This window comes from Olea europaea, unplaced genomic scaffold (assembly GCF_002742605.1).
Source record: "Olea europaea var. sylvestris unplaced genomic scaffold, O_europaea_v1 scaffold138, whole genome shotgun sequence".
In the NCBI taxonomy this organism is placed as follows: Eukaryota; Viridiplantae; Streptophyta; class Magnoliopsida; order Lamiales; family Oleaceae; genus Olea; species Olea europaea.
The window spans coordinates 514030-534672 of NW_019231313.1; the positions used below are offsets into that span (position 1 = coordinate 514030).

The 20643-nt window shown below is 35.0% G+C and overlaps 2 protein-coding genes across 7 annotated transcripts; one reads left to right on the plus strand and one right to left on the minus strand.

Annotated features, from left to right (window-relative positions):
* Positions 1–256: 256 nt before the first annotated feature.
* On the plus strand, positions 257–4786 carry LOC111375485 (luminal-binding protein 5-like). The gene is made up of 8 exons (XM_022998314.1): positions 257–445; positions 1647–1914; positions 2005–2219; positions 2310–2552; positions 2969–3448; positions 3583–3737; positions 3855–3937; positions 4027–4786. Exons 1-8 carry the CDS (start codon positions 388–390, stop codon positions 4520–4522), a joined length of 1998 nt encoding a protein of 665 aa, XP_022854082.1. The 5' UTR covers positions 257–387; the 3' UTR covers positions 4523–4786.
* A 3949-nt stretch (positions 4787–8735) lies between these two features.
* Positions 8736–19503, minus strand: LOC111375487 (glutamine-dependent NAD(+) synthetase). Of its 6 annotated transcripts, none has more exons than XM_022998319.1 (14): positions 18797–19503; positions 17414–17622; positions 15306–15611; positions 14578–14801; positions 14267–14370; positions 13607–13741; positions 12631–12799; positions 11606–11741; positions 11258–11396; positions 10994–11170; positions 10379–10546; positions 9994–10089; positions 9456–9584; positions 8736–9089 (listed from the first exon to the last, which is right to left on the minus strand). In XM_022998319.1, the coding sequence occupies exons 2-14, from the start codon at positions 17605–17607 to the stop codon at positions 8880–8882; spliced, it is 2187 nt and encodes a 728-aa protein (XP_022854087.1). In that variant the 5' UTR covers positions 17608–17622; positions 18797–19503; the 3' UTR covers positions 8736–8879. The 6 variants fall into 6 exon arrangements, with proteins under 6 accessions (XP_022854087.1, XP_022854086.1, XP_022854089.1 ...); XM_022998318.1 differs by having other exon boundaries at positions 17414–17625; XM_022998321.1 differs by having other exon boundaries at positions 17414–17735.
* Between the last annotated feature and the right edge of the window lie 1140 nt (positions 19504–20643).

A 20643-nucleotide genomic window follows, 5' to 3' on the forward strand; every position in this document is an offset into this window, starting at 1 on the left:
AGAAAACTGTAATGGTAACTGGATCCGGATAGAGATCCGCTTTGACGGGTAGACCAGCTTACGTGGACCCTCAGTCAGCAGATGAGTGACACGCTTAAAGCGTAAACTGCATTTTCATTGGCTGGAAAATGTCACCTTTAATTTCTGATTGGTCCACGTAAACGGTAATGACATGGCCCGTTAGTATGTAATTGGAGCCCCATGAACCGAACTAAATCGCAAATGCCCTTTCACTCTATATAAACCGTTCATCAACCTTACGCGCCTTCCATTGCATTGATCCTCTCATTTTCCATTGTTTACACGCACGAATACATACACATTGTAAGCACGTATACATACACAGACACACATATATAGATAGAGTCAAGTTTTAGAGGTGAAGCCATGGGTGGCTCGTGGAGGAGGAATGGTTCATTCATTGTGCTGGCAATTGTTTTCTTTGGTAATTATGCTGTTTTTATTTTCTCGTGCGTTTTTTTTTGGGTTGAAAATTTGTTATGATTTGTTGTAATCTCGTGCTGTTAATCCTGTGCGACGTTTTTTAGTTAATAAATTGAAGTTAGATCGAGTTCAAAATAAATAAATAAATAAAGTTAGAATGTTAGATCTAGATCCTTTACAAATTGATGATTGCAGCTTCGTATTTGAGTAGAAAATTTGCGATTGATTCTGAGATTTTGATCTGATGAGGATTTTGAGTGTTGTTAATGAGTTTATATAATTAGACATGCCGCTTTTACTGCTTTTGTTTGGTTAAATACTTAAATTACACGTTTGTAGCTTTTAGACTATTACATTTTAATGGCATGAACACATGTACGTTGCATCATTTCTTCTTAAATATGCTAGTTACAATACCTCAGCTTTCCTGCTATCCAGACAGGAAATTAAAGTAGAATAAATTCAAATCTTCCCCATGTTTAATCTTTTCTTTAGATGTCTTAAGATAGTAGTTCTATAATATGAAAGAGAACTTTGTCCGTAATTAGTTAATTCAGGATCCTTGTTTCTTCCAATTAAAGGCCTCAATTATACGATGCCAGATGGGGAGCAAGGTCTTTCCGTAAATGTGAACATACTGGAAACCAATTTTCTATAGTCATGCATCCCAGAAATTTTTTGCTTGGATTGCCTCTGAATAGTGTTAAGATATGGACAAGTCCCAACATTGATAGCGAAAACACTCTTTTTGACATGGTTAAACATTTTGTTCCTTGGAAAATATTCTTTACTTGTTTTTATATCATCGAACTACTGACTTTCCAGCAAATTGTTTTGGTAACGGTTGCTACTTCCTAAATGTACCTTTCTCCTGAAACTGAAATAATATACAAAAATATAGTTCTGGGAATTGGATAGGCACAGCTAAACAATGCAATTCTAATGACTGCTGCTGCAATTACATGAGTGCTTGCCTCTGACCAAATTTAAATTGGTGGAATGAACTGTGGCCTAGATGAGTAAATACTGGAATGAGAATTTGATAGCTTCAGTTATCAACAAGTAATTATTATTTTAGAAACTCTTACTGCTTCTTGACACGTTCTTCTCATGGTTCTAATTGATTTTGGCTTCTGTGTTTCAATTATTGTTCGCTTGCTAAAATGAGTAACAATGTTGACTAACCTTGTCTTGTCAAACAGGCTGTCTATCAGCAATTTCTATAGCAAAAGAGGAAGCCACTAAATTGGGAACAGTAATCGGCATAGACCTTGGCACTACCTATTCCTGTGTTGGTGTTTACAAGAATGGACATGTAGAAATCATAGCTAATGACCAAGGAAACCGAATTACCCCATCATGGGTTGCATTCACTGACACTGAAAGATTGATCGGTGAGGCTGCAAAGAACCAGGCAGCTGTCAACCCTGAGAGGACTATCTTTGATGTTAAAAGACTTATTGGAAGAAAGTAAGCCCTTTTTGTTCGATGTACATAATTATTTTTATTCTGCAGTTGATTAATAATTACTGATTAAAGTTTTAAATTATTTCTTGACAGGTTTGAGGACAAGGAAGTTCAGAAGGATAGGAAGCTTGTTCCTTACAAAATCGTGAACAAGGACGGAAAGCCTTATATCGAAGTCAAAATTAGGGATGGCGAGACTAAAGTCTTCAGCCCTGAGGAAATCAGTGCCATGATTTTAGGCAAGATGAAAGAAACAGCAGAAGCATTCCTTGGGAAGACAATTAAGGATGCTGTTGTAACAGTTCCTGGTAAGTCGTCTTTAACTTTTATAATTTACCATCAAATACATTTTGGCTATTTGGTTATACTCACCATTTATTTGTGGTTATATCTGGCAGCATACTTCAATGATGCCCAAAGGCAGGCCACCAAGGACGCTGGTGTAATTGCTGGCTTGAACGTGGCAAGAATTATCAATGAACCAACAGCGGCAGCAATTGCCTATGGTTTGGACAAGAAAGGCGGTGAGAAGAACATCCTTGTCTTTGACCTTGGTGGTGGAACCTTTGATGTCAGTATCTTGACCATCGACAATGGTGTGTTCGAGGTGCTTGCCACTAATGGAGACACCCATCTTGGAGGTACAGATCTTTCTGTTACCATCTCTACTTTGATATATTTAATAAGTGCATTTATTTAGGCAATCAATATTTGGAAACTGATCTATCCCTGCTGCAATTGGCATTGAATCATGCAATTATTGTGACTAAAGTTCAAATCTTTATATATTCAAATAGACTGCCCTTGAACACAGTCGTTCAATGATAGAGCTGAGAAATCAATTGATTATGATCCATTAAGCAATCTGAATTATTTATTATTCAGATACATCTCATGATAATAGGTTAAGTTTGATTTGAGCATTTAAAATAGTACATTGTGTAAATACTAGTTTTTCGCTTTATGTATATTATCCTGCACTGCAAAGAGGAAGGGTTAGAATTAACATTTTGGGAGATCTTGTGTTACAATATATGAAAATTTCATTTGTGTGCAGGAGAGGATTTTGATCACAGAATTATGGAATACTTCATCAAGCTGATTAAGAAAAAGCACGGAAAGGACATCAGCAAAGATAACAGAGCTCTTGGGAAGCTAAGGAGAGAATGTGAACGCGCTAAGAGAGCCCTGAGTAGCCAGCACCAAGTCCGTGTTGAAATTGAATCACTTTTTGATGGTATCGATTTCTCTGAACCATTGACCCGTGCCAGATTTGAGGAGTTGAACAATGACCTCTTCAGAAAGACCATGGGACCTGTGAAGAAAGCCATGGAAGATGCCGGTTTGGAGAAAAACCAGATTGATGAAATTGTCCTTGTTGGTGGAAGCACCAGAATTCCTAAAGTTCAGCAGCTCCTCAAGGATTATTTTGATGGAAAGGAGCCCAACAAGGGTGTGAACCCAGATGAGGCTGTTGCTTATGGTGCTGCTATCCAAGGAAGTATTCTAAGTGGAGAGGGTGGAGAAGAAACCAAAGGTATTTATGGCATTAATAGTTATCTTGTTGACTGATTGCTCTATATCTGTGGGTGCTTGCTTCAGTCTTGATTTATTGATGTTATAGACAACTTTGTCTGGATGGATGACTGATGTGTGTGCATTTGAATTCAGACATCCTTCTCTTGGACGTGGCACCACTCACCCTTGGTATCGAAACTGTGGGTGGAGTTATGACTAAGTTGATTCCAAGGAACACCGTTATCCCAACCAAGAAGTCCCAAGTTTTCACTACCTACCAAGATCAGCAAACTACTGTCTCTATTCAGGTAATGTTTTCCAATAATTCTTACCCTGTTTGTACTGTTAGATAAGTGGATGATTATGTCCTACAAAAAATGGCTTGTTTGAACGTTAGCTGAGAGGATCCGACAATTTGATAACAGGTTTTTGAAGGAGAAAGGAGTCTTACCAAGGACTGTAGGCTGCTCGGAAAGTTTGATCTCACTGGCATTCCTCCCGCACCAAGGTTTGTTGCATTCTTCGTATGAATTATTTATTAAATTACTTGCTGTCAAAATTGTCATCTGAACTGAATCCTGTGTTCTATTTTAACAGGGGAACCCCTCAAATTGAGGTCACATTCGAAGTTGATGCCAATGGTATTTTGAACGTCAAGGCAGAAGACAAGGGCACTGGCAAATCAGAGAAGATTACCATCACAAACGAGAAGGGTCGATTGAGCCAAGAGGAGATCGAGAGAATGGTCCGTGAGGCAGAAGAGTTTGCTGAGGAAGACAAGAAGGTGAAGGAGAGAATTGATGCTCGTAACAGTCTCGAGACATACGTTTACAACATGAAGAACCAAATCAATGACAAGGACAAGCTTGCTGACAAGCTCGAGTCTGACGAGAAGGAGAAGATTGAGAATGCAACAAAGGAGGCCCTCGAGTGGTTAGACGACAACCAAAACGCAGAGAAAGAGGACTACGAAGAGAAGCTTAAGGAGGTGGAAGCCGTATGTAACCCAATCATCACAGCCGTCTATCAAAGATCTGGTGGAGCTCCTGGTGAATCCTCTTCTGAAGATGACGACTCCCATGATGAACTGTAGGTAACTTTTATAGTCCGTTAATTACTGATGAAAAGTGAAGCAAGAACAATTAAAATATGGGTTTGTTTATTAGGGGAGAGGAGTAATGTAATTTTTGTCATTTGAGGGCAGAGTCCCTTCTTGGCTGGTTTTTTTCTTGAGCTGAAGGCACTTAAAAGGAATGTTTCCTTTCGAATTACTTGTAATTTTTGGTTTACAAGGTTTTGATGTTCATTGACGCGTTGCGTACGTAATTTGAGTTTGAAATCCTTGAGCTTCCACCTACTTCATCTACCTTAACAATATGTTTCCTTCATAAATGAGTTCGTAAATTATGTTCAGCAAACTATACCAGAAGCCAAGACCGATTAAAATCATCGATAAAGTGAGAAATGTAATTCGTCTGTAAGTGTTTCATTTACATTTCATTCTTTTTGCGTTTGATTTACTCGATCCCACTTCTCCTCTCACATGGGGTCGGGTCCCACGTGGGGGCCACGACGTGGGGGCCCGACCCCCATGTGAGTAGAGGAGGTGGGATCGGGTAACCCAAAATGTAAAATGACATGTACAAATAGCATGACCCATGACCCTTAACTTTTTGACAAGTTTAGTTTGCTAAATTATGCTTTAAAAATCTCCGAATGTACTTTTGCTAAGAAAGTTATGCAAAAAATTTGAAAAAGACAGTCCTGATAACGTTGGTATTTTTTTTTTAAATTTATTTTTAATAAATTGAAGCATATTTGTGTTTTTCCTCGCTTAACTATCGAAATAAATTTTTTTTTTTTTCGTATTTATGAACTTATTATTATTTTTTATTGTTCGAATTATGTAGTTTAAAGTTTTATTATAATGTTGTTGATTCTTTTTTTTCTATTTTCTTCATTATCTCATTTATAGTTTTATCTAATTGTATGTTTTCTTAGCAAAGTTTTTGAGCAAAACATGTAACTTTATTGTTTTATTCCAATATTGTTTTCTGATTAGTTATCGCTATGCCTCAAACAAAAAAAATCTTAATTCCATCCCTATCACTTATCAAGAATGGAATTTACCTCAAGAAGAATGAGAACGGGTGTGGACTAACAAGATCAAAACAAATGAGAAGGGTAAATTGAGAAAGGGGTATGAATATGGTGTGTATACATTTTCTCCTCCTTTTTTATCTTTTAAATGAGGTTAAGGTTATATTTGTAAAATAATTGTGGTGCATCCATTAAAAAAGTGCTTTAATTGGTATGTATTTATAATGGAGTAGAGCAAATAAAAATCGTGGTACAAATATAATTATCCTTAGTCAAATAAGGATTCGTAATATTTTGATTTTCTGCGGCACAATGCATATTTGATATTTTTAGTAATTGTCAAATTTGGCTGAAATTCATTGTTAAATATTTAATAGAAGTCACTTTTGAATCACTAGAGAGATGTGAATATGCATTTTTAACAAGTGGCAATAACAAATATCATGGGGTTAATGAATCACTACTCCAACCCTAATTAGACCACGTTCATTCTCTTTGATCATTGGACTTCAATGGTCTACACCAAATTTGATGTAATTTGGTGTAACAAATTAAAATAATAATAATAATAATAATTAAACAGAGTACTACAATTAAAAAAATCACATTTAATTGAAAAATAATTATTACTATTACTTGATTAGAATTTAAAAATAAATCTTAAATATAAATAACCATCACATTAAAACAATTATAAATAAATTAAAACTATTAATTGAAAACTTCAAATTTGGAGAAAATGAACAGTGTTATACCAAATTTTATGTAACACTATTCATTATACCATATTTGCCATACCATTTGAGAGCATTTTATACCAAATTTGCCATCCCATTGGAGATGGTCTCAAGATCCACTTCCACAATCTCCTTCATCACAATTATCTTCCTCTAACATACCATCCAACAACTGCGATTGACGTCGGCTATATCACTTCTACTCCATCAAACCCCCATGAGCCTGTCTACACCACCACAATTTCGATCACATTCACCTCTTCTGCCACCATATTTGGAATTTTAGATTCGAACCAACTCCTCCCCTTTGACAAAAGTTTTAGATCTAAATTTTTTTATGGTGATTGCTTTCATATTGGTGGTGGTGGTGGTGGTGACATGAGATGACATAAATAGCGGAATTTTTGGATTAAAAAAAAAAGGGAAAATTTGTGATGATGGTGATGGCGAGTGTAAGTGAAGGTGTTGAGGTGGATTTTTTTTTATTATTTTATATTTTTTTTTATGGTGGTGAGATGGGGTGACAACTTTTTTTGTGTAGGCGGTAGATGGGATGACGGTGATGGTGGTGTATGTGCATATTAAAAGTCAATAGTAGTGGTTGAAAATGACAGAGGCAACGCTGATAACAGAAGTGAGATGGGTTTGAGTCAAAGTGATTGTGGACGAAGTGGTCGTTGGTTGATGGTGGCGAGGGATCAGTGATGGTGGAATAACACACAATATTATACGTGTAACACCAACACGATATGTGACAGCATTATAAAAAATATAAAACACCGTTTTACACGTGTAATACTATAAAATAAGATGTAACATGCATTATAAAAAAACATAACATAATGTTACTCATGTTACAAAAATTATAACACGTTAAATTTTTATATGGGATAAAGGACTGCATATTACTTTTGTAAATAGTTTGAAGTGATTTTAGCCACGTGTTCGTCCCGTTCATGATGGGTTCTGCGAAAATCGAACTCCACTCCATTGCCATTCAAATTTCATAAACAAATGTGCGCACAAGGGCAACTGCAATGACATGGCCCGATAGTCTCTAATTGGAGCCTCAATGAAACGCGAGATCGAACCAATTTGTGAATGCCAGAACACGCTTGATATAAACCCGTGAAGTGTTTTGCTTTTCTCAATGAATAAAGTTATCTAACATTATTGGTGGCAGTCTAAATGTCATAATGTGACAAATTCAATTAAAAATGAAATTATTTGATTCATTTAATTGAGTCTATCATTTAATATCTCTTAAATATGTATAGCAATATCAATAATAAATGGCATTACTCTTTCTCAATTACCTTTGTGAACATTTTTCTTGCTCACATTGATAAGAACTCGTGATATTCATCCAATTGACTACCTATCATGAGCCATTCGACTTATAAATGAAGATGGGCAATGGTTGAAACTACAAGATAAACAAATAAATAGCATCATTGAGAATGTAAGAATGAATGAAACCTTAGAGCACGTTTGATTTGTCATTTTGAAACCACTTTCAGTTTTCTAATTTACTTAAAACGTGTTTGATATGTTATTTTCAAAAATGAGTTTTCGAAAACAAAGATAACTTTACAACATAAAACTTAAAATAAATTTTTGACGTTTTGAGTGTGTTCATAAAGAAACTCGAAACAAGGAAAATGAACTTAAAAATTCACAAATTAAAATAATAAATAAAATCACACAAAATCTACCAATATATAGCCCCTGTTTGGCCCCCATTACCTGAAAATGGTAATGGGGGGAATAGTGTTTTTTAGAAAAATGAGTGGTTGAAAAAGAAGGTAAAGTTTTCGATTTACGTGTAATATTATTTTATGGAAGATTATATGATTGAAAATAGGAAAGAGAAAAATGAAATGTAATGTAATTTAATTTAATGGTAATCAAACAGGGGCATAAATACCCATCTCTCTTTCTCGTCTCAAGCTCCTTTAAGAACCCTAGTAGAGAATTCATCCTTCTAGTACTCTCTCAATCTTACAACGATTTCATTTTATTTTTTTACCAACTTTAAAATTTATATATTTTTTTGAACACATATTAGCATAAAATTGATATGTTTTACAAAATAATCAAAGTATTTGAAAAAAAAAAATCTCATAAAACTATTTTAAAAATTTTTAAACCAAACGCGTTTTCTAATTTTTTTGTTTTGAAAAACAGTTTTTCAATACCCATCTCTCTTTCTCGTCTCAAGCTCCTTTAAGAACCCTAGTAGAGAATTCATCCTTCTAGTACTATCTCTCAATCTTACAACGATTTCATTTTATTTTTTTACCAACTTTAAAATTTATATATTTTTTTGAACACATATTAGCATAAAATTGATATGTTTTACAAAATAATCAAATTATTTGAAAAAAAAAATCTCATAAAACTATTTTAAAAATTTTTAAACCAAACGCGTTTTCTAATTTTTTTGTTTTGAAAAACAGTTTTTCAGAATGACAAATCAAACGTATAATACAAGTAAACTATTGTTCCAGTTCTGTATCATGATAGACAAATTCAACATGAAAAGCATGGAAAGGGAGACAGTAAATAATCCATGTATGCCACATGATATCTGTTCCAATTTTGAGTGAGAACCTAAAATCCAGCTCGAGGATTGCCGGAACCTGCTGCCACAACACCCATACCACCATTTGAAGTAACATCCGCATTTTCCTGGTTTGTAATAGTGACTTTATCACCATTCAGATTGTCTACAAATTCATCAATCTTGCGGAATTGATATGGCCACCTTGCATTGTACAGGAATTGGCGTAGATCAAATCTATTGTCTTCTGGCGAATAACTCTGCAAATTTGTGTAATCTTTCTTTCTTTAGCTATTATGTAATTTAAGTTTCGCAAGGTCAAAATGAAAAATGCACAATATTTTAGACTTGATAATCGTTGGCTAAGCTTAAAATGTTTGCTAACAAGTAAATATAAAAGTTCTAAAAAAATATTTTTTTATTGGTCAAAATTAGCAATGCATAAATTACTTATTTTCACAGAAATGTAAGAGTTACTTTCAAAATAAACACCATTTTAAGTTAGAAATAAGGAAAAAAAAATTGAACATATCTAAACGTTCCTATATAAAGTTATGCAAAAGTGTAATGTACTTTTCTCAAGCTTAGCCAAACATGCTCTTTTAGGCTTGCAAATAGGGAAGTACCTCTGCGTGATAGGAAGGTGTTAAGACAGTCATTTTATGTCTATTGATGGAATAGTACTTGAAGAAATGCTTCACTTTGTCAGCAACTTCTGCTGGGGTCAATTTTGCACCCCATCTATAACAGAGATTCTGCCAGGAAAATGAAATAATGAAAAACATACGAAAAATAATATGTACCACAAAAAGTCGGCGATGCTGTGTCATTTAATTACATCAACCACAATAAATATTCCAAGCAATCTGACAGTTGAGTACTACAAGGAAATTAAATTTGCAGATACTGTTCCTATCCAGAAACAAAATAGACTACTTAGAATATTGGAAATCAAGATATCCATCCATTCACCACATGTTTGCCATTGGCTTAAAAGTCATATGTGGGGTATAAACAATGTCTTTTTCTTGTCATATAAAAGAAATTTCTGGGTACTGACAGTCTGAGGCAATTGAACCATTGCACAAGAGGCAAAAATGAAGTTGGGGCAACGGGAAGCTAACTTATTGAAAGTCTCTTACAGTTAAGATATTAGACACGAACCTTAAACATTGATACAGGACCACAGCGGAAAATCTTACGCATCCTTCCATATACTGAGAGTTCCTCGTATGTCATTCCCATGTCAACTTCATCCAGCTATGTTCAAACAAAACAACAATCAGACTTCCACAAAATTCACATTCTACATGTCAAAATGTAGGACAAGCCAGTGGTGCTGAAGTTGAAATACAGCGGCCAGACGACCCACAAAAGGATTTCTAAGGACAGAACAAGCACCCCCTTAGCCAAGAATATCATGAGCTATGATGACCAGAAGAGGAAACGATGAAGAAAAGAATATAGAGTCCTTCAAAAGCATGTTTTGAAATGGAAAAGCACGTCAACTCAAAAAATAGCAAGTCGTAAGCCAGATTTCTATAAATACCTGGCTGTAGTCGGAACGTATAGGCTCCAATTCAGCAGTAGGAGGAGCAGCCTCAACTTCTGCCAATGATGAATAACCAAGATGGATAGCAGCCCATTTCAAAAACGTTCGAAGATCCTGCTTGCTGATACTTCCAATTGGATTTATATCTGCAGCACTGCAATCATACTGCATTTAACAGGTAAATAACTTATTAGGAGGAGACTAATCGTATCATTGTTACATTGCTAGCAATGCACAAATTAAGAATGGAGTTAGCCAGCTAAAACTAGATCCAGAATTGCATAATGCAAAGGCTGCCCCATATAACCCCTTGCTGGATACAATTTTGCCTCCATTTTGGAAGAATTTACAAATGGATCAGTTTATAAATAGATGATACGAATTGAGTGGTAGATAAGTGGATAGTACTTGTGGGTCCATTGAAATCTCTAGTTGAAAATGAAGTTTGACCATTTATAAATGATTTAATATTGCTAAATAGGGCTTCATTTCTTGATTCTGATTGACGCTTAATTGTTGCTTTTTTTCATATACTGGCTAAATTAAGTCCAAGTAAGTTAAATGCTCACAACCACAAAAATTTCCCTTGGCCGCAAGTAAAATCTAAAGTACCTTTGTTAGGTAGCCACGTAACCCTTCATCCACATTGGAGCTACCCAAGACCAGATAAAAACCAGGTTTGTTGTGAACCCAAGGCAAGAGTGATGCTAGCATGAATGCTAGGACCATTCTGATGCGAGCCTGTATGTTTTGCAATCCCAAGTTTTCAATGTTGGATCCTCCGTCTACCTGTGGAGAAAATCAATGACCAGCTATAAAAACTAAAAATTGTAGAGGTGCACCATGCACACAAAATTTATACATTTTATCCTCTACCTTGTAACGTGGTCGCTTTCCAGTAAGTGTTTGAAACAAAGAGAGCAGAGAAGAAACTACTCCATCTATAGAAACATCAAGATGCCATGACCCAATTTCATCAGCCAGCACCTTTGCCCTGGTTCTTGTGGCATCAGAACTATAAGAGACAACGTATCATTGGTTGATTGTCCAGTATATCAACTGATTCTTAACTTTAATGTAACAATAACGAGGAAGAGGAGATCATTAATGTCTTGAACCTCCGGTACTGTTCAAACTAAAGTGAGTCCTCTTTAAAATATTTAATATGTTAAGCATTTCTTGGTGGTAAAAGTTAGACCATTAATTCTACCCATATGTCTTTACCTATTTTCAGATCCCATAAAAATTGTGTAGAATATGCGTTTAGCAAATTCTTTGCTGTCGGTTGGAAAATGTCCATCAGTGTAATGGCCGATTCGTATAGCATCAGCTTTGACCTGTTCATCCCCATTGGCGATTTCTGCATGTTGCATATCAGTGGAGTGTAAACAAAACATGACATGCAGAATATGTTAACTAATTGGTATGAATGTTTCAGGCAACTTGCAGTGGGAAAGTATTACTTCTCAAATTTAATTGCACAAATCTCACCCTTGAAATTGGGTCTTTTTGGAAGATTTTCAAGCAACACAACAATGTCAAAAGTATTGGAAAACAGTGATACTCAACTGAACACTGTTCCATCTTTAACAATTCAAACACTAAGTTAGCCATTTTAAAATGTATGGGAAAATAATGATATACCTTATTTTTTCTCTAATCAATGTGCATTCTGTCCTCTTAAGATAAACTAATTAAATATTTGAAACTCATCAGGTAATACTTTCAAAGTTGCAGCAAAGCAGAAGACAAAATTGTATATAAATAGTTCAATTCAGCGACACGTAAATAAAGTACCAAAGTTATGCCTGTTGCTGGTTTGTTTAACAAAAATATCACCTTTTTCCTTTTTAAGTTAGAAACGGAAAGAGTAGTGGACGGCTAGTTATCAATCCAATGACTTGCAAAATAGACAGCGATAATCATAAATTGCTCTTTCAAGTGAACAAAAATATGCATTCACCCAAATCAAGCCCTTGACAACTCTATGAGCTTCCAGTCATACATTGCTGAACCTTACTGCAAATACAACCTATTTAGGCTTCAGCCTTTTGATAATGTGAATACTGTTTAAGAGAATAAGTTCAAGATAAGTGACGAGTGTTAAAGGGACATTATTATACAATCATCTTATTCATGTACATAAGTGTTGAAATCATTAAAGAAAACATACAGAACAAAGCACATCACTCATCAAAAGCTTGATCCTTGGTGCATAGACAGTTAAAGAAGCTAGAAGACAAACTAACCTTTTACAACAAGCTGGCACATGCAACCAACTATAGCAGCAACAGAGGAGCTATCGGCCCCACCTGAAAGTGGAAGCAAAAAACCAGATGCACCACTTCGTCTTAAATAATCCCATAACCAGCAACCAGGTCCATAAGCTATTTCCTCTACTGGAGAATGATACTGAATCTGCATAGGAGAAATAAGATTTAGCATTGCAAGGTTGCCTGAATGAAGCTATAAGAAAAAGAAAGAAATTATCTTAGAAAGTCAAAAGATCGATTGAATGATGCCACATCCAGCCCATTCCCTTTATAAGGGCCAAAAGTGCCCTGTAAACATATTTTCATTTCCACAGTTCTCTCCACTTCCCATCACCCCTACTCTAAGTTGCACGGAAATAACATGACATGACACGCCAACAATTGATTTTTCGAAAAAGTAGGACATGAAAACATTCGGGACATGTAGGGACACGTGGATTTTAATTCTCTAAAGTTTAAAATTCACATTTTATATCTTTATTTTCATAATTTTTGATATAGGACATGAAATGTCCTGTCAAACACTTGCCTGAGGGGTCTGTCTAAAGTATCCTTCAAGTGTTGATAATTTGAAAAATATATAAATAACCAGGACACGATACGTGGCTTGTTGGATACATGTCCTTGAGTGTCAAGGTCCGACACAACATGGCACAACACGTGTTTCCGCCCTAGTAAGAGTGTCCGTGCATCACAGCTACTTGCCCACATCCCAACCATCCCAAAACGGCAGGAAAATTTAAAAATGTTAGTGTTTTTCTATCTTTCTTTCAATTTACATTCACCCCAAAAAGTGGAATAAGTCTAAATTTAATACTGGATCCTTGATGTAAGGTATCTAGCTTTATCCTCTCCAACAAGAAGCATATGCATGAGGCAGTTAAAACACCCACCTAAAAGTCAGTGTGTTATTTTTTTTGATTTCAACCATGGTCGCATCACAAGAGCTCACCTTAATTGGACTTGAGAGTGACATTTGGAGATTAAAAGACTGGCAAAGTTTGTAAGGTACTGCTACTGAGGACACTCTCGGTTTGCAGCTTGCTTGTTCTTGAAAGCTACTTATAGATCCTCGAAGACTAGCAACCTGCCATCAGATGAAGAATCAAACACCGGAGACAGCTAAAACTAGGTAAAAAGAAAAAATAATGGCTAATGGATTACAATTGCCAAAAACTTGAGATATTAGATATGCACAGATGCAAGCAGCAAGAGTGCATAATTTGCCTGCGATATTTGATCAAAGTACTAATATGCTATTCTAGCCACCCAGTTCTGATTGGCTTTGAAATAGCATCCCCAGTAAAATATATTTAGAATATTAATGGCTTCTCATAAATCAGGGTCATATCATTCCCAATATCATGGCCAAATTCACAGCTGTAATAGCACAGAAGATACAAATCATACTTGCTCAAGGGAAAACCATTACTTATTGACAATAAATGAGAGGAAACAAAGCAATATTCCCTGGGAAGTCAAACCAGTAAAATCCAATCAGCTGGTATTATGAGGTGTGACTAACCAATTTATAGGATTTTTATTACCAAAACAAATGAGCATTTCAACCTCTATGGTTCTAAAGAATAACAGGGATGGAATTTCAGCATACCGCATCTAGATCTATTTGAGCAACCACCAATTCTACATCCTTCACGGAAAATTGGGAACCTTGGGCAACCATATCTCCATTAACAACAATGCAAGAACATCCATCTGTGAAACATTAATTTATCAAACAACAGATCCTGAAAATTCAATTTGTTTTCACGTTTGGTAAAAAATAAAATAAGTCCAGAAGAAATCTGATAATGTTGAAACTAACTACTGTAATTGATTCTTTCTAGGTTAACAGATAAAAACAGTATATGTTTCATAAACAGAGTATGGAATACGATAAATCAATAAGAGCATCCTACCCACCATAATAAAGGCGGCCACCATCACATCCTTGCTGATTACTATACATGTAAACTCCTCCGCGGGTATGTGTAGCACCTATAAAAGCACGAAGGCGAAGATCGAGCTTTCTTAATTGGTGATGACTTCCACTGGCATTCATAAAAACTTCAACACCGTTCAATGCAAGCTCAGCATGAGGGGGAATAGGACTAAAAAGTTCCTCGCAAACTTCAGCTGCAACAGCTCTGAGGGGAACATAAATTCTAAGTATTAGAAGATCAGGAAACAAGTTATGAGAAAAAAATTGGGAATACGTGAATCGATGCATGTATATATACGGTCACATAGGTTCCCAAGTACTTATCTTTAATTAAAAGAATAGCCAGAAAGAATCAAGTCCAATACACGTGCCAAAGACCCAAAAGAAACAAATAAATGCACATTAAAATAGAACTGAGAATGAATAAGAAACAATTAAGTTAAAGAATAAAGTAGGACTTCTGGTCTAAATACATGTGGATGCTCACAGCATCTCCATTGATCTTCTCCCCATATTAATTCAATTAGATGACAGAAGGTTAATAATCTGCCAGTTCTACACCATCAAAAATTGAAAATTTGCAATGGTGAAATTCATACATGGACACTTAACCCATTCACATTCAATTATAGATCAAACAGCTTTAATATCAAAACTAAATCACATGGAAAACATTATAAGCAGGGGCGGTAGAAATATTATAACATACGTGTCCAGAAACTGAATATAACCATAGCCGAAAGGCACCGTTGACTGAGACAAAGACTCGGATATTTCGATAGGGAGCAGAAAGTCTTCAAGATGGTCTTTTTGCTTCCAAGCTGTAAACCATCGAAGTTCCCTGTAGTTTCCGTCATTTGCAAGCCACATCTTTGGGCGTATCATCACTATTTTTCTGTTTAAGCACAACACCTGACAATTATAACGCTCTGACCCCTTGATAACAGGCATACCAAAACTACAAAATATGCCTTCGGTCCAATCACCAAGCAATAGTTCTTTTAAGCACTCCCACCTGCAAATGATTCACAATGTCTTGAAAAGAAATGCAAAAAAGACGAAATAAAATAACAGGGCCCCGTGAAGAAGTATATTTCTAGAGAACCATAGTTACATCATGCTTTGGAATTTCCCATTTCAGAAAGGTTGCATTAATCTCGATTTACTAAAGTAACAATACTTTTCATAAAATCAGTTAATAATGACAACAATGTTACCATGCTATTAATTATAAAGTAGCTCCCAATTAATGCTAGACGCTCACATATTAGCAACGAGCAATTATAACTCTATAGACTATAAGCAATTTGATGATTTGCATAATTTCATACATTTTATCACCTCTTGACTTTAAACTCTAGTCCAATTTTAATTGTTTTTTGTCAACTTTAAGCTTCATTGTGATCATTTAAATTTATTTCCAGATTTGAAGAGAAGGAAGACCCACATAGTAACAGCCCATCATGTTGGAGAATAAAGCCCAATTGCTAGGATGGCCCAATAATCATATCATCAGACTTCATCCTCAAGACGCAAGATAGCTGCTAAAGATGGGGAGAAAAAAAAGAGAAGTCGTTACAGAGAGATTGCCTAGAGTTGAGGGGCTCTCGCATGAGGATAACAACAAGAGCAAATACATTTAAGGAAGGAAGAAGAAAAATCTGAATAAGCTGGGAAGAAAAAAGAAAGAGAAAAACGAGAGTTTTCGATAAGAAAATTGGGCATAATAAAAAATGGAAAAGTGGGGACTAACAAGTAACAGAAATTTCTAATTTTTCTTGGTGGATGCTGTAGAAGTCTCATGAAGCAGAAAAATTACCAAGAGCCAACAATTATTATTTCCAATTTGATTTTCTTATTACCTAAACTCAAGTCATGTTGAATTGGATTATATTGCTTTTAATTTCCAGCATGAACTAAATTTCTTTTACTTCTAGGAAAACGATGTAATCTAGTTTCAATTATGCTTGCCTTTCTATGCTGAATTGAAGAAATTCTCCATTAAGTTTGTCTGATTTATTCCTTGCTTATTGCTTTTAAGTAACTGGCCATTATTTAGATGTTTTGGATCTTGTGATTTGCTTTCGAAAGAGGGAATTATAAGATAAACCATTGAATATTTCAGCATAGGTAATTATAGGATTGAAAGACCATTAAGAACCTGTGTAGTGATAAGAGAGGAATTATTGCACTTAATGCTTTCTTGTTCTATTAATTGCACTCTCTTGTGTGAACTAATATTCAAGAAAAGATCCAATTGACTATCGAAAGAAGCTTTTGGATGGTTTAGCAGGCCCTGCTAACAAGCTTAGAGAGTTAGTTTCTTTCAGCTAGAAAAGCAAAGCATAGTGAGGGACTAGGTGAAATCGAATTTTCTAGAAGTTATTTTTCTCATTAATTCTTCCATCGAACAAATCCTTTTGTCAAAGCTGAGATTAGTATAATTTTGATACTTGTCAAAAGTGAGTTATCAATCCCTGAGGACGACACTCTTCTCATCACTTTACTATAAAACTACGATACTGTGCACTTGCAGTTTTGCACCGATCACAATTCAGTGTCCATAAACAGATTGTTTATAGCAATCTCATCGTTCCACTTTTATTTTTGTAAATAAAATTCAAACTATACATAAGTTGCCATCCTCATTCAGGCTTTTTAACTATTTTCGAGCTCAGTTAACTCAATTCTCCATTTTTCTTTTCCGAACAACTCAATTATCCGTTGTAAACCGAAATCCATAAAAGAAAGATAGCATACCTACACTCACACAAAAAATATTCAATCAAATTTAAATGCATGTAGGCATATACTTACGCATGAGTGACGGTGTCAAGTTCCAAGAAATGATCTTCACAGCCGTAGCCAGTGATTTCAAGCTCTGGGCCGAGCCGAATAGTGGCACCGACTTCTTTAGCCCTAGAAATTGACTCTTTTATATTCTTCATGTTGCAATCAAAATCCATTGCCCATTGATTCAAATTACACGTGGCAACTTTCAACAACCTCATCTTCAATTCTCAATTCTACTACACCAAATACAACTCCAAAATTTCAATACCCGAGCTAAACTTCGGAAAAAACACACGCACACAGAGAGTAGAAATTGAAACAGGGTCGGTTCTGTGATTGTCCGGGCCTGAGGCAAAGTCTATAAATTAGGCCCTCCAGTGAAAGCAATGTAAATGCAAAATTCAACAGTGTATTATGCGACCTATTGCTAACTTAAAAAACTAACATTAAAACAGCAACAAAATATATTATAGAAAAGATTTATACTATAAACCATCAAAACCAACAATGTTTCAAACAATTAGTTAAATACTATTCGTCTTACTGCTTTAGAGGCAAAAAATTAGTTAAATACTATTTCAGGTCCAGAATATGAAAAAATATGTAGAAAAATAAAAAGATTTCATCTTGGTCTTGATGATCAAACGGAAATTAAGACGAGTTTTTTAGTACTTCTCTAAGTAGAGCTTCATTGTCACATTGAAGAGTTTCACAGTTGAGTTTAAGGGCATCATAATTGGCTTTGAGAAGGCCATAATCTATCTCTAATTGCTTAGTCTTCCACCGTGCATGGCAGTTTTGGAACCAAACCCCACCTGCCGTAACCTATCATTCTATCAAACTAAGTTATTCAAATTAACTATAAACTATTTTACACATGATAGAAGATAGCATTAGGAAAATTTTCTATATACAGTAAACCTTACACTATGTCTCTGCATAGCATTAGGAAAATTTTACTCATGACTCTGCATTTTCAAGAAAGTAAACCGGTAAACCTTACACTATGTATACAGTATATTATCTATATAAATCTAATACATACAGAAAATTTTTATTTTTCTTCTGGAATTCTTGGAAACAAAATTTAAATAATTATGTTCATTAATTTCATATAACTACTCTCCCATTTCAATTTGCGATAAACCCTCTTCAAAGAACTTTAACATAGTAACACTCAACCCTCGCAGCGTCAACCATTCCTGTTCCATTCCCGTTCCATTCCCTTTCCCTTTCCAACTCTTTCCAAGATCTTCTCTGAAATTCAATTACAGTATACCCCACAGCCCACATAGAATAAAAAAGACCATTTATCAATTAAAATCAAGCCATCAAAATTATAATAAGTAAATGCCTATGTAAATGGTAAAAGAGTTGAACTCACTAGGGAAGGGAACTCGAACTCACTCGTTCGACAACAAAAATGCCAGCCAGTAGCCACTCGACAGAAGGAGGCCACTCGGTGTTTGAACTTTGAACTCACTGGGAGGCTGAGACAGTGGCCAGTGGGAGGGACTCGAGGCTCCAGCGAACTGAGCAAACTGCGAAGCCAACTAGCCAAGCCGTGAAGAGGAAATCTGGGATTCTGGAAGACTGGAACTCTGGATTCTGGAACTGGAAGCGGAAGGAGAAGTCGAGCGAGAAAGACGGTCACACGGAGACAAGCGTTTGGGGAAAATGGATTTCAATTTGGGAATTTTGGGTTAAATGGACTTCGGATGAATATGTTCCGTATGAACCTGGAGTGGAGAACTCCGGAATAGTTGGATAACGAAGCAGAATCCAATAAATGCTAATTTATATAAATTTATCCGATGTTTAATTGTATATAATTCTGGAAAGGTATAGAAATGATCAAAATAAGAATTAAAATTCTACAGAATGAATTGAGATTTCTGGTGGCATAAATGAGATTCAGATTCTGATAAATGTCTGAGAATTTATGGGAAATTTTATGGATTTGGGATTGGAATTGGATTCATTTCGTTCGTTGGATTCAAGTTTGATTTGCTGCTTCTATATATGGGCTAATAGACTACTGTACGCGGAGTGTATTACAAGCTAAAGTGCACCGGTGGAGGGGTTTGGGAGAGCCTTTGACACGGCCAACAATAAACAAGTTTTGACTTCTACGTTTATTGTTTGATGCGTGAATGAAGTTTGAGGGAGACATTTCAGGCTACTTTTCAACTAAGATGCAATTAGCTATTTTCTTAGCAGCCAAGTGGCATATCAATTTAATAAGTTCGACGATCATTCGAAAAACTTTTAAAGTCTATGAAAATATTGTGACAAGTTCAATAACTATTCAAATTTGAATTTTTAACCCCCTCAAGTAGTCCACTAGTAAAGAATGGATTCAAGATAATGATCTCCGTCTCACCTTCAAATTTTGATAAAAGTCCGATGAATTTTGAGCATAGATGACAAAGTCATGGCGTGGAATTGGGATTAGATTTACGATTTAATTTAGTCAAAATTTGATGATGTTGATATATAGAGTCTATTTCAAGCGTAACCCCTCTTTGGTAAAAATAAATATAAGATTTTAATAAATTGATGAAATGTGTAGTTAAAAAATTATGGATCTCATGAAATGTGTTAAAATTAATTTTTAATTTTAACTTGAATTTTAATAAAATATTTTAGTTGAATCAATCGGGAACGTAATGTAGCATAAACTAAAGTGCATTATATAAATGGCACTTGATTTAGGATTACGAAGAGACGAGACGGGATTAGGCGGTAAGGGAAAAGAAAATTACCTAAGTAGGATGAATATGTGAGATTTTTCTATTTGACCTATCACTATTCTTTTTTGTAATGAAAAGATTCTTTCTATATTTCAACATATATCCTAATCTTTTAAACATTTTATCTTATATTTATCCCTACTTTGAATATTTGAATATAATTTCATTCTATGATCTAATAAATTGAAATAATCTACAACATATTGTTCACATTTATTATTTAATATATTATATTCTTCAGAAGATGCATCCATAGTTTCTAATTGAGAATGCATATTTTTTATTACTTCTATCATTCTTTCTAATAAATTATCCAATCCATTAATTGTATATCCTGACATTTATTCAAATGATCATCAAATCATGCAATTAATCCCTACGATTCTTTAAGATCTTAAAAAGATTCATTCTAATTTTAGCAAAAGTTTAATAGTTTTAGCTTAGGTTTGATCTGGACTTGTATTCTTATAACCGGTGACCTTCGAGCTTTGAATCTGTAAA